This window comes from Salvia splendens, chromosome 4, assembly GCF_004379255.2.
Source record: "Salvia splendens isolate huo1 chromosome 4, SspV2, whole genome shotgun sequence".
In the NCBI taxonomy this organism is placed as follows: domain Eukaryota; kingdom Viridiplantae; phylum Streptophyta; class Magnoliopsida; order Lamiales; family Lamiaceae; genus Salvia; species Salvia splendens.
This window is the reverse complement of record NC_056035.1, coordinates 35,051,121-35,063,385: the sequence shown is the minus strand read 5'-3', so window position 1 is coordinate 35,063,385 and position 12,265 is coordinate 35,051,121. Positions and strand designations below refer to the sequence as shown.

The following is a 12,265-nucleotide window of genomic DNA, read 5'->3' as shown; positions in this document are numbered from 1 at the left end:
ACATTGAAGTTGTAGATTTAATGATTTATTGAAACAAAATTTGCATCACTGCAGCATATTCATCTTATGTTGAATTTTTAGGAATGAGGATGTTTTTGAACTGTAAATGATATATGTAATTATAAACACAAAGTCTCAAGTTATCGTTTCAAATTCAAAATATAACTTGTTAACTCTTAACAAAAATACTAGTTGTAGTAGTACTAAATGTGTAGAACCCTAAATTCCCTAATTGAATTATTGGATAAATGTGACAAATTAAATAAAAGATTAGTAAAATTATATATAATTTTCGGGTTTTCGGGTATTACCTGATCGGGTATCGGGTAACCCGATATCCGAAAATCCAAAAATTCCAATACCCGATCCCGACCCGAACCCGATTTTTCGGGTATCGGGTATCCAATTACCCGATTTTTTCGGGTTCGGGTATCGGGTATCCAATACCTGATATCCAATTTGACAGTCCTAGTGCAGTGGGAAGTCCGTATGACGTGGCAGTGCAGTGAGAAGTCTGTATGACATGGCGGGAGGTATTTTTGGGAATTCTGCGGAGAATTCCGCTGGGAATTCCGCGTCACTGCTGATGCTCTTATACACTCATGCTAGTATATGCTGTTACACAGGTGTACAATGTATCAGTATTCTTTCTTTTTTTCTTTTTTTTTTATCAATGTTCTTGTAATAGAGCCAATGCTGTTGGAATATTTATGCTCCGACACAGCAGTAATAAATTACCAATGCTCTTTGAAGTATCATTTAGCATTCAAAACATACTCTCCGTTGTGTAACATTGAGAATGATACAGATCTTATTTACTACTACTAAAATTTTGCAACATTGAAAAATGAAAATTATAAGTATTACTACTATAGGAAAAAATTATAAGAAGATCTACTTAAAATGAGTTGCACATTTATAATTAGGTCCAACTTTTTTAATGGTCAAATAGTACAAATACCTTAATTGATTTTGATATACGTAATTAGTTGATAATATGATACAATTACATTTAAATTCAATTTATTCAACGCTGATCAAATTCAAGTTCATGACTTTTTTTATTATTAGATGATCAATTATCACTCCAAAGATTAAATGTCGACATGAGTAGACCGAATACTTTATAAACAATGCAATATACACAAAATCGTATGGTAACATATAGGATAGTTACAATTCAATGGTACTATATATATGTAGTAACAATTTATTGATTCTCAATAAAAGTTCATTTAGTTCCATATTTATAATTACAATTGGACGTTACTAATCTGTATAATATGTTGTACTACTAGTAGTATTTAATAATTAACTCAATTAAATTGAAAGCATCGTATACCTAAATGCACTGAATTATGTCGGATAAGTAAATTAGTGTATAGCTGTATTTTTTCATAAATTCACAATATATTGAACGTAATTATAGTCCATCCCCTGCGTTTGCAATTTTAATTGTTTTGAAGAATTGCATGTGATATTAATTAAACAATTATATAATGCCCGCTCCTCCAACGGCCATTCCCAGTTCCCACTCTCTCTCCTCTCTATCTGTTTCATTTCAGTCACAAAAATGGAGATTTTCACAACAAAATCAGTGCCCAACACTTCCCCCATTTTCCCCATTCCTCAACACTTTACCGACTACGGCTTTGAACCTCAACTCCACTACTTTCAGGTTCTCACTCTCTCCCTCTCAAAAAAATAAAAATAAAAATAAAAATAAAAATAAAAATCAAATCTTGCATCGAAATGACAATGTGGGGGTTGATTTATTTGCAGGTTTTGGAAGAAGCTCGGAAGCAGAAGAGGGAGAGATCCATAGACCTCCATTTGAAGCTGCAGAAGCCCATCTCCAAAGACGAATCCTCCAAGAAAATCAAGAAGACCAAGAAACGGTGGTGGCGCAACGCCCTTCGCTTCTTCAAGCCCCCCAAAGGGGCGCCTCCCGCCGCCGCCAATCACGACGGCCGCTGCTGCTACCGCATTTCGAGCCCGATTTACATCACCGAGAGCAGGAGCGGCGCCTCTACCCCTTACAGGAGGCCCGGTGAGGCGGCGGGTGTCCCGTATTTCAGTCTCCGGGAGCTGAATGCGGCGGAAGGCCACCGGATTTCTGCGGCGGAGATGCCAATTTATTTGGTCACGTGATGACTGACTTGAACGCCTTCTTGGGCTTTTGTTTGAAGGGAATTTTTTTTAGCTTTCCTATGTAACCTTTTTTGACCCGATTTGTTTATTTCAAGTTGGGTTTTTTTCAAGAATGTCACTCTCTTTTTATTTGCAGAGGGGAATTAAAAAAATTAAGAGAAAAGAAGAAGAAGATTGTGATTGTATTGATTGGGAATGCAGTTTGGTTGTGATGGTTTTTCTAAATTGGGTCTTTCCCTTTTATTGAATCACTTATTGTGATTGTATAGATTTGGGAAATTCAATTTGGTCGTGATGTTTTTTTCCCTAAATTGGGTCTTTCGCTTATTAAATCACTAATCACCAAAAGTAGTTGTTGATTACTTAGTAGTCATAGTGATATCCATGCATCTTGTAGTATTAATTAAATTGGATTATTGGAGCATGAAGCGAATTATTCAAACATCCTAACCACATATATTACTAAATTTTGTTGTACTCAAACCCCAACCTAAGTATATTTCTTGGTTAGATTGTTGCCCATTTAAACGAAAGATCTCTTTTAGCTACAATATTTATCACATATTTCAGTTATTCTCATTTTGCTCGTTGCGTTTAAACAATTATGAATACAGTAGCTCAAAAGAAGAACAAAAGCGTTTAAACAAAAGAGAATTGCAGAAACATCAAATATGAATATAGTAGCCCAAAAGTAGAAGAAGAAAATCTGGATCCAATTGCAAGAAATTATTTTTGATTACTGCCACCATTTCATATAAGATGATATTGGACATTGTATCCAATATTTGAGTAGTAAATTGGGGAATTAAATGTTGGAGATGGTGTTTTATTTGGTGAGCGCTCCCAACCGTTTGAGTTTATACATTCTTGTTCGTCTGTATTCTGCAACTTGCAAATTTGTCTAATTTTCACAACCGTTCTTTTATGAAGGAGCGTGGGGGGTCCATTTTTTCAATCAATATTTGACATTAAGCTTACATATTTTGTTATAGTATAAATATAATATGCTAGATCGTGTTTGTTTTACACTATCACGCTATATAATGGAGTATATAATTAAGCATATCTCTGTATATTAAGATTGGTTCAACAGTGCATAAGAAAGAAAGAAAGAAAAGAGAAATAGTGGTGAAATGAAGAAGTGAAGAACATAAGTCATGGACTCTGATTTGCATATATGCAGTTACATGACTAATATTGGATCATGTGTGATTGGTTGTTTGATAGGCCCATCTAAATAAGAGACGCATATTAAATATTCATAATTTAGTGCCTCATCACCAACCACGAGGTTACATTTGTTACTTAATCATGGATACATATAATGCTATATTTTTCAATAAATTAATAAAGGCCATTGAAAATTTTTATTTAGAAAATGGAGTATGTTTTTAGAGCTCTCGAGAAAAGATACAACTATTAGACGAAGAAATAGGGAAATGAGTTGGAACTATGTTCAACGAATCCATTTTTCGTAAAACTCATTTGAAAACTGTTTGATGAATGCGAAGTGAATTATGATCGGCAGTCATGAAGAAAAACAAAGTTTTTCGAACAAGTGTTGCATGACTACAATCAGCTCGCATTGTGAGACGTTTGATTAACTTCTTTTAACAACGTATTAATGTGGATCTTACAATCCATTAACATTACTTCCAAACCCTACTTTTTACCACCTAACTTCTTATCTCTCACTTTTCCCATCTCTTTTTTATTTTTTCTCACTTTTTTCTTACTTTACCAATTACACATGAAACTCGTGTCATGTACAAGATTCTTTGTTTTTTAGGACGAATGAGGTTTGCAATATACCAATTATAGTAATACTACTATCTTTTACTATTTCAATGACGTGCATCACATTCGACGAAAATCAAATCGATGAAATACCCACACGTCTATTGCTGGAGACATTTACTTGACAGTTTCTTTTTAGTGAAAAAACTTGAGAGTTACTTAATGAGTTAATGTAACACATGCCCCTCATGGAGTACTATATATAATTAATTGAGTTACTAGAGAAAATAATAAATCAACTACTCCATATCCTTTATTAAATTGATTACGTGGATCAGCATCACACTCGACAGAATCAACTTGCTGAAATCTCAAACGCGTAAATCTTTTATTCGAGAAGACCTCAAAATACAAAATACAAAATACAAAATACTAAAGTACCAATATCATTTATTCCATAGATTACGTGAATAACACTCGAAAATCTATTTGCTGAAAGCTGAAACACCAAACACGTATGTTGTCGGAGACATGGATTAGATTTATTTAATAAAGTACTTTCACAAAATAATGATCCATTTCAACATTTCACAAAATTTACGATTTAATGATTTATTTAATTTTTATTTTATTTTTAATAAGTGGCCATATACTTGGCTAAATTATTACTTTCACAATCCATTATACAATTAATATAATGTTTATTAGAATAAGACTCACATAACTTTTTTTATATATTTACTTTTCTTCATAAAGTAGAATAATTTCTTAAAATTTAGACTGACTAAAAATGATATTCAAATTATGGATGATGAGAATATAAGTCACACGCATCACAAGATAGAGGCCAGGTCCGCAAAATACCAAACACAATATATGTCACGCCCGCATTTTCTAAAGTTAGAAAACACGGTTGATCGCGACTAAGAGAGGGTTAAAGAAGCGGGGAAGAAAGGGGAAAACAACACAACTCAACCATAGCCCGAAACAAATGGGAATAGCTCGAATAAAATCAGAGTATCTCAACAATCAACGACTCAAAAGAAACAATATTTAGCGGAAGCATTTCGAGAGTAGAATAATGCTATGTACGAAGACACAACATATTCTAGACATTTGATAGACATTCTTCACTTTTATGCTCAAGACACACCCACCGCGCTCGTCACCGCTCAACCTGCACATTTTAAAAAAGAAATGCAGGGCTGAGTACTTGATGCACTCAGTGGACTCATGCCGAAAACATTTTATAAAAAGTATTTATCATGCCACCATTGAGTGACCTTGAGGTTTTAACTTTAGAAATCGCCCAAGACACTAAAATCATTTCCATCGTAAAACTCGTGACTGCAGTCATTTTCCCATAGATGTCTACCATATCTGATCCATTGATGACAAGAAATGTGGCCACATTCCAAGTCACTAGACCGGCCGACCCAAAAGACGGCTCACGATCTCCATAGGTGTACACTAGCCTGAATAGGGACTCACTCCCTAGACAGACCCGAATTCGATTATCCATTAATGGCATAAGCCACATCAGATAGGTTCCATAGAATAAAACAAAACACGGCATGACAAATATTCATATCATTTTCACATAAAAGTATACTTAGGGCATTGCCCTTATTTAAAAAGAAAGCCCACGTCACTTAATCCAGCTGGCCAAAAGAAAACTCCATCCTAACTTTCCATGTCCCTGGCCCAGGCTCATTAATTAAGCCCAGGCTCATTAATTAGAACCAAACCAACCCAAACTTAAATTAAACACTTTGTTCCATCCATTAGTCAAAATAGGCCCATTAACAAATGAAGCCCAACTGCCTCTCTTCTCTTTCAACCAAACGGTCAACACCCCCAAATTAACTTCTCTCACAATTGAATTCACAGCACCTACAACTTTTTCTCTATGTCTAATTCTCTCTTCTCCTCCGCTGGTTGTGGCCGGCAAAAACACAGCACCACCGCCACCAATGTTGCGACGCAGCAGGAGCTGCTGCTGCTTGCTGCGGCGTCGAGTGGTATTCGAAACTTGCAGTTCGGCCCGTCGCGGTCAGCCCCTGCTCCTCGCCCTCTCTGCCACTGCCGGAGACGCACCGGCAGGGACGTCGCCTCTACCCGAACCATGGCACCTTCAGCGTCGCCCATCGCAGTTCGATCCGGGAAAATTATCCTCCGTCAGTCATTGCTCCTCTGTCTGTCCAATCACGCCGCTGCTGATATTTCTGCATCACCGCCACCAAATCGATTCTAATTCTCGGCCGGTCACTGCGCAGTCGTCGCCTCTGTCACAACTCCATCGCCGGCACCAGTCCGAGGTCATCCAGTTACGTTGTTGCTTCCGCCCATCAGTGTCGTCGCTGCCGAGCAGCCGCTGCTCTCCCCGCCGGCTCGTCGTCGTTCGTCTTCTCCCTCCTACCCCTCTCTGTAGCTCTACTCTTGGTTAATTTGATAGTGAAAAAGATACAAGAACCCTATATATATAAACTGAACGTATATGTTTGTTGAGATATGGCCGAGATTTTCTCCTATATTTAAAATCTGATTTCCTCCCCAGCTCAGATGTGGTAATCGAAAAGGAAGTGGAGAAGGGGGTCTTCCCCAAAATTGGGCTTCAAAAGAAATAGTTTTAAAAGGAATTGGGCTTGGAAATAAATAAATTGGGATAGAAAAAAAAATATTGTTATAAGCCCAAAATGATATTTCTTCTCTCGACAAACAAAATAAAGCCGCAAATTTTTCCAGATGCAAAAACGATGTCACTATAAGAACAAAAAAAATTAGAAAAAGTCAAGGTATTACAATATATACATTAAAAATGAGATGAATTTCGAGTTTGCTAATAAAAAAATTCAAAATTAGCAAACTAAATAGACAATGGCTGACACTGAACCAGCTCATATTAGATAGACCGAAACTACTTTGGCATACTTAAGAGAGATTAATGGACAAATGGATAATACTTAAATAAAATTGTTCCACTTATTAACAATTAATACACAAGATGGGCAAAATGTATATTTTAAGATTGACGTGTTCGACCTAACTAAAATATGAATAAAGATTAAAGAGTGGTTTCCTGCCTCCTTCCTCTACTATGCAAGCTTTTTCTTCCTCCAGCATAATGCACCTGGTGGGCGACCTGATCGCGCTGCTGGACGCGGTGGCGCCGAGTGAGGAGAAGGTTTTTGTTGTTGGGTATGACTGGGGCGCCATTGTGACTTGGCATCTCGCTATGTACAGACCTGATAGAGTCATGGCTTTGGTCAATCTCAGCCTGCCCTTCTCTCCCAGGAATCCTCAGATGAATGCGGTTGAGTTGGGTCGCCAATTGTATGGCGATGATCTCTATATCTACAGGTTTCAGGTTAGATTCTTCATTCTGCTGCTCCAAATTGGAAGGCAGTTTGTGGTTTGTTAGAATCTTGAATTTTGGTGAGGGAATCAAACTGATTAATTTAGTTGTTTTGCTTTAGAGCATCCACAGTGGTGCGGATGTCCCGGCGGACATTCCCGCGTACATCCCAAAAACACCTCCTGCCACGTCATAAGGACTTCCCACTGCACTGCCACGTCATAAGGACTTCCCACTGCACAGTGGCGGACATCCCCAAGGATATCCCGACGGACTTCCCACAATAATAAAAATTCACCAATTCACCAATTCACCAAATTAAACAATTTACGGAATTAAAATTTCGCCACGATTACAGAATAAAAATTTCATAAAATAAAAAAAGAAAGGTACATTTCAACAAAAAAAACTAAAAAAAGTACACTTCAATAAATACAAATTCCATCAACGACGACTCATCCGCTGCCATACTTCTTCAATTATACCGTTCTGGAGTTGAATATGAGCTTGTATTTGGCGCATGTCGGCAAATGCACGAACTCGCTCGATCTCATCATGGGGTATCCTCATACGTACATTGCCGGTGGCCACGCCGTGGCTTGGACCCGCAACATCAACATCATCATTGGCCCAATCCGTCAATGCTGGACCTTCATCTTAGACAATCATGTTATACATGATACATGCGTACACCCCAAATGCCGGCTCCACATCCTTGCGGGCTACCCCTGACGACCCACAAAATATACCTTCTTTTCTTCTGTTGGGCATCTGATCGTCTTCACAAAGTCGGGCCACATAGGGTATATCCCATCAGCCAAATAATAGCCCATGTTGTGCTGGTTGCCGTTGGCGACGAAATTGACGGCCGGACCGACGCCTATGCACTGGTCGTTGAAAAGGGGCGACAACTGGAAGACGTTGATGTCGTTGTTCGACCCGGCTACTCCAAAATAGGCATGCCAAATCCACAGTCGGTAGCCAGCTACCGCTTCAAGGATCATCGTGGGATTCTTGCCCTTGAAACCCGTAGTGTAAACTCCTTTCCATGCAGCGGGACAATTCTTCCACTCCCAATGCATACAATCTATGCTGCCTAGCATCCCCGGAAACCCGTGTTGAGTCCAGTGCATATCCAGCAGAGCCTGACAATCTTCGGGAGTAGACTTCCGAAGATACCTATCCCCGAATATCTCCCTAACGCTCTGACAAAAATACTTTAGGCAATTGCGGGCAGTCGTCTCGCCGATGTGAAGGTACTCATCGAACAGGTCAGTCGCGCCTCCGTATGCCAGCTGCCTGATTGCGGCAGTGCACTTCTGAATCGGAGTGTGGCCGAGTTTACCAGCCGCATCCTCCCGCACCCTGAAATACCCGTATCGATGCTCTAAAGCGCCCACGATACGCAGAAAGAGCGGACGATGCATCCTAAAACATCGTCGGAACATGTTCCCCCCAAATCGTGGCTCCGGAGCGAAGTAATCCTCATACATCCGACGGTGTGCAGCGAGGTGGTCCCGGGGTACTATAGATCGACGATGAATGGGTCGAGGTACTGCCGGCGCCAAGGCCGCTGTATCTCTCTCTCCGCTGCCTCCCGTACACGTGCATGAATTCGCCTCATTATGTCATCATACCTCCACCACTACCGCCCGCACCAAAGCCACTACCACTACCACTACCAGCCATTCTGGATATATAAAAGAAACGTAGAGAGAGAGATACTCGTTAATACAAGTGGTGTGAATGAAATGAAGTTCAACGAGCCATATTTATAGAATTTTCGAAAAAAATATAAAATAATCGGGACATCCTGCGGACGTCCGTGGGGTCAACGCAATGGCGGACGTCCGCAAGGACGTCGCGACATACGTCCCGGGAACGCCGCGGAACTCCGGTGTCCGCAGAAGACGTCCGTATCCGCGTCACCGCTGCGCAATGGCGGACGTCTAGTGCGGAACTCCGGCACGCCGGCCGGACGTCTGCCGGGACGGGCGCCATTATGGATGTTCTTAGGTAGTAAGATAAATAGTTTGCTTTGCTCTTGAATCTTTGGTAGGAAATTACTATTGTATAACTCATGTTTTGACTATTTCCATCAATATCCTAACTTTCTTTCTGTAGAGGTATCAGATTATAGAACCTTCTATAATTTGGTGGAGTGTGCTTGGATAATAGAATTGGAGGGAGGGTGTCTGAATTTTTTAATTTTCTCTTGGGGTGATGAATGTTGGTTTCTGATTTTGGGAGAAAGATTGGATCTTGAATTTCACTTGCTTGAAACCAGTGTTTTAAAAATCGGACCGGACCAACCGCGAACCATTGTCGTGTCCGGTCTGGTTTGCCTCTCAAAACCGTTGTGCTGTTGGACCGTTTCAGATCGGATAAACCAGGCGGTTGGGCCGGAAACCGCTGGCCGGTTGAACCGATTTTTCAAAAAAAAATTAAAAATAAAATTCACACTTTCATTTATTTATTCCCATCGTTTCAAGACTCTTTTGTGCCCTTCTCTTCATCACAGCCCAAAATTATTCTACTTGTGAGGGGCAATGACAGTGCAGATCTAGAGAATGACCAACAAATATTGAAATATTGAGTATAGATTGAGAAATAGAACAAAGATTGAGAGGATTTAGAAGTAGAAGAGAAATAGAGAAACTATGCGACGTGGAAGAGGTTTCAAAATATGGAGGTGGAGGTATTTTCTTGGCGGCGCTTGAGGGAATAAGACTAAGGTTGAGAATTGTGATTTAAATATATGGGTGTGCCGTGTGGTGGTGTATGGCTAAGTGAAGTTTAATTTAAAAAATCTTAAATCTATTTTAATTTAAAAGTACATTATGTGTATATATTTTCACTTCAATATTTGCTTGAATATGTACCATATGGATTTAAGGAAAGTATTATGATTTTTAATTTTAAAATTAAATTATACACAATATGTCAAGTTAGGATTGAGAATAATACAGTACTGTAAATAATTTTTGAATATTATGAATTTATATTTGTTGTTATGTTTAAGTATTTTGTTAAAATATTTTGTTCACTACTTATCATATGAACTCATGTATAATTGTGTAGACTTATAGGCATTTTAAGTTAGTAGTGGAATAATATATATTTAATTATATATATGCTACAGTATTACGGTTCGATCGGTGGTCCAACTGGTCCGACCAGTGGAACCGTGAACCGATAGTTGTACCGGTTCAATCACCGGTCCAGTTTTTAAAATATTGCTTGAAATAGTAAGATCAACAATTTGCTTGGGTTTTTTAAAATTTAATGGGAAATTATACTCCCTCCATCCCACAATAATTGTCACTCTTTTCCATTTCAGTCCGTCCCACAATAATTGTCACATTTCATTTTCTAACGGTTCAGATAATAGTTTGGAGTTTGTACAATATTTAGAGTTTGCATTTGATCACATTCCTATATACATGTATATTTTGCAGGAACCAGGTTATATAGAAGGTGTGTTTGAGGAGGCTGGCACGAAGGAGGTTCTCAAGAACATTTTTTCGTACCGCAACACTAATCCATTTTACTTCCCCAATGGTCCAACGGAGCAAGATCTTGACTATTATGTTACCAAATTCAACAAGACTGGCTTCACCGGAGGAGTGAACTACTATCGTGCATTAGCCTTGTGAGCAGAGCACTAGTTCATTATTTTCTCATAATATTTCATATGTTCAAGTTACACAACGGTTGCTTTTGTTGCTGCTAATTGGTAACTTAATAGGAACTGAAGGCCCCGTGGTCGGGAGGTGGAGTAACAGTGCCAACGAAGTTTATCGACGTAGGGGAACTTGACTTTATCTATCATGGTCCCGGGGTCCAAGATTACATACACGGAGGCGGGTTCAAGCAATTCGTGCCATTGTTGGAGGATGCGGTCGTGCTTGAAGGGGCTGCTCACTTTATTGGTGAAGAAAGGCCAGATGAGATCAACCAACATATATATTCTTTTATCACCCAATTCTAATGCGTGCAACTTCAATCTCTCCTCCCTCTAATGTAGTTCTACATGTGTTGGAATAAAGGAAAAAATGTCAAAGACCATTACTACAAGAATTAAATTCAATCAATATCTTGTCATGATAAATATATTTGCTTCCAACGTATATATATAGATAAATCTAGGGATACCTATCGGGCAAGCACACCGGGTTTTGAGTCAATTATACTTGGGTCCAAGGCTAACCGATTGTAATTTTATCACGTGAAAATTTTTTCAATCATACTAAATGTTCAGGTTTTGGGCTAATGAAGCCAGATAAACAGGCTGCTAACAATAAAATTAATACTCCCATCGTCCTATAAAAATAGATCACTTTTGAAACAACACTAATTTTAATGCATAATTGGTAAAATAAGAGAGAGAATTTAATAAACACGATAAATTTTAAATATATTTTAAAATTCAAAATATTCCATAATGGGTATGAATCTACCATTTCATGAATCAATTCTAAATCTAGAAAAGTCAGCGAATTTAGACTCATATTTCAAAATCTCTTGATTTTTAATCACTAAAGATTGTGATTTCGGGAAGATTTGTGGTTGGTTGGGATCTTGAATTGCACTGATGAGCTTAGAGTGATTTGATCACTTGCTTTAGATAGTATATACATAGAATTCTCGAACATCAAGCCGGTGAACAGCAACATGTGAATATGATGACAATTACAGGCCAAACTGAATCAGGAGGAGCAGGCAAAGTGTGAACTAGTTACACGAGTCAGTTCATTGAAAAAAAGAGAGAGAACAAATTGATGTCTCCACAAAATCCAAGGAGGATATGATCAAATCAAGAGCTGAAAACAATCTACACAAGTATAAAGACGATATATAGCATGGATCAAAAGAAATTTCCCAGATGAGGAGCTGCCCTTAGAAGAGGTATAGATGGAGACTACGCCGGCAAACTGGCCGACTTTTTTTGTTCATTAGGTACATTTTTTGTTATTGTTGGACATTTAAGGCCTCTTGGGTCATAGATTAAGGTTCATATGA

General features: G+C 38.6%; 2 protein-coding genes across 2 annotated transcripts; both read left to right on the top strand.

The window, feature by feature from the left end:
* Positions 1-1,508: 1,508 nt before the first annotated feature.
* On the top strand, positions 1,509-2,446 carry LOC121799985. The gene is made up of 2 exons (XM_042199524.1): positions 1,509-1,678; positions 1,783-2,446. Exons 1-2 carry the CDS (start codon positions 1,574-1,576, stop codon positions 2,149-2,151), a joined length of 474 nt encoding a protein of 157 aa, XP_042055458.1. The 5' UTR covers positions 1,509-1,573; the 3' UTR covers positions 2,152-2,446.
* A 4,539-nt stretch (positions 2,447-6,985) lies between these two features.
* Positions 6,986-11,234, top strand: LOC121801051 (epoxide hydrolase A-like). Its single transcript, XM_042200522.1, has 3 exons — positions 6,986-7,255; positions 10,702-10,898; positions 10,991-11,234. Exons 1-3 carry the CDS (start codon positions 6,986-6,988, stop codon positions 11,232-11,234), a joined length of 711 nt encoding a protein of 236 aa, XP_042056456.1.
* The last annotated feature ends 1,031 nt before the right edge of the window (positions 11,235-12,265 follow it).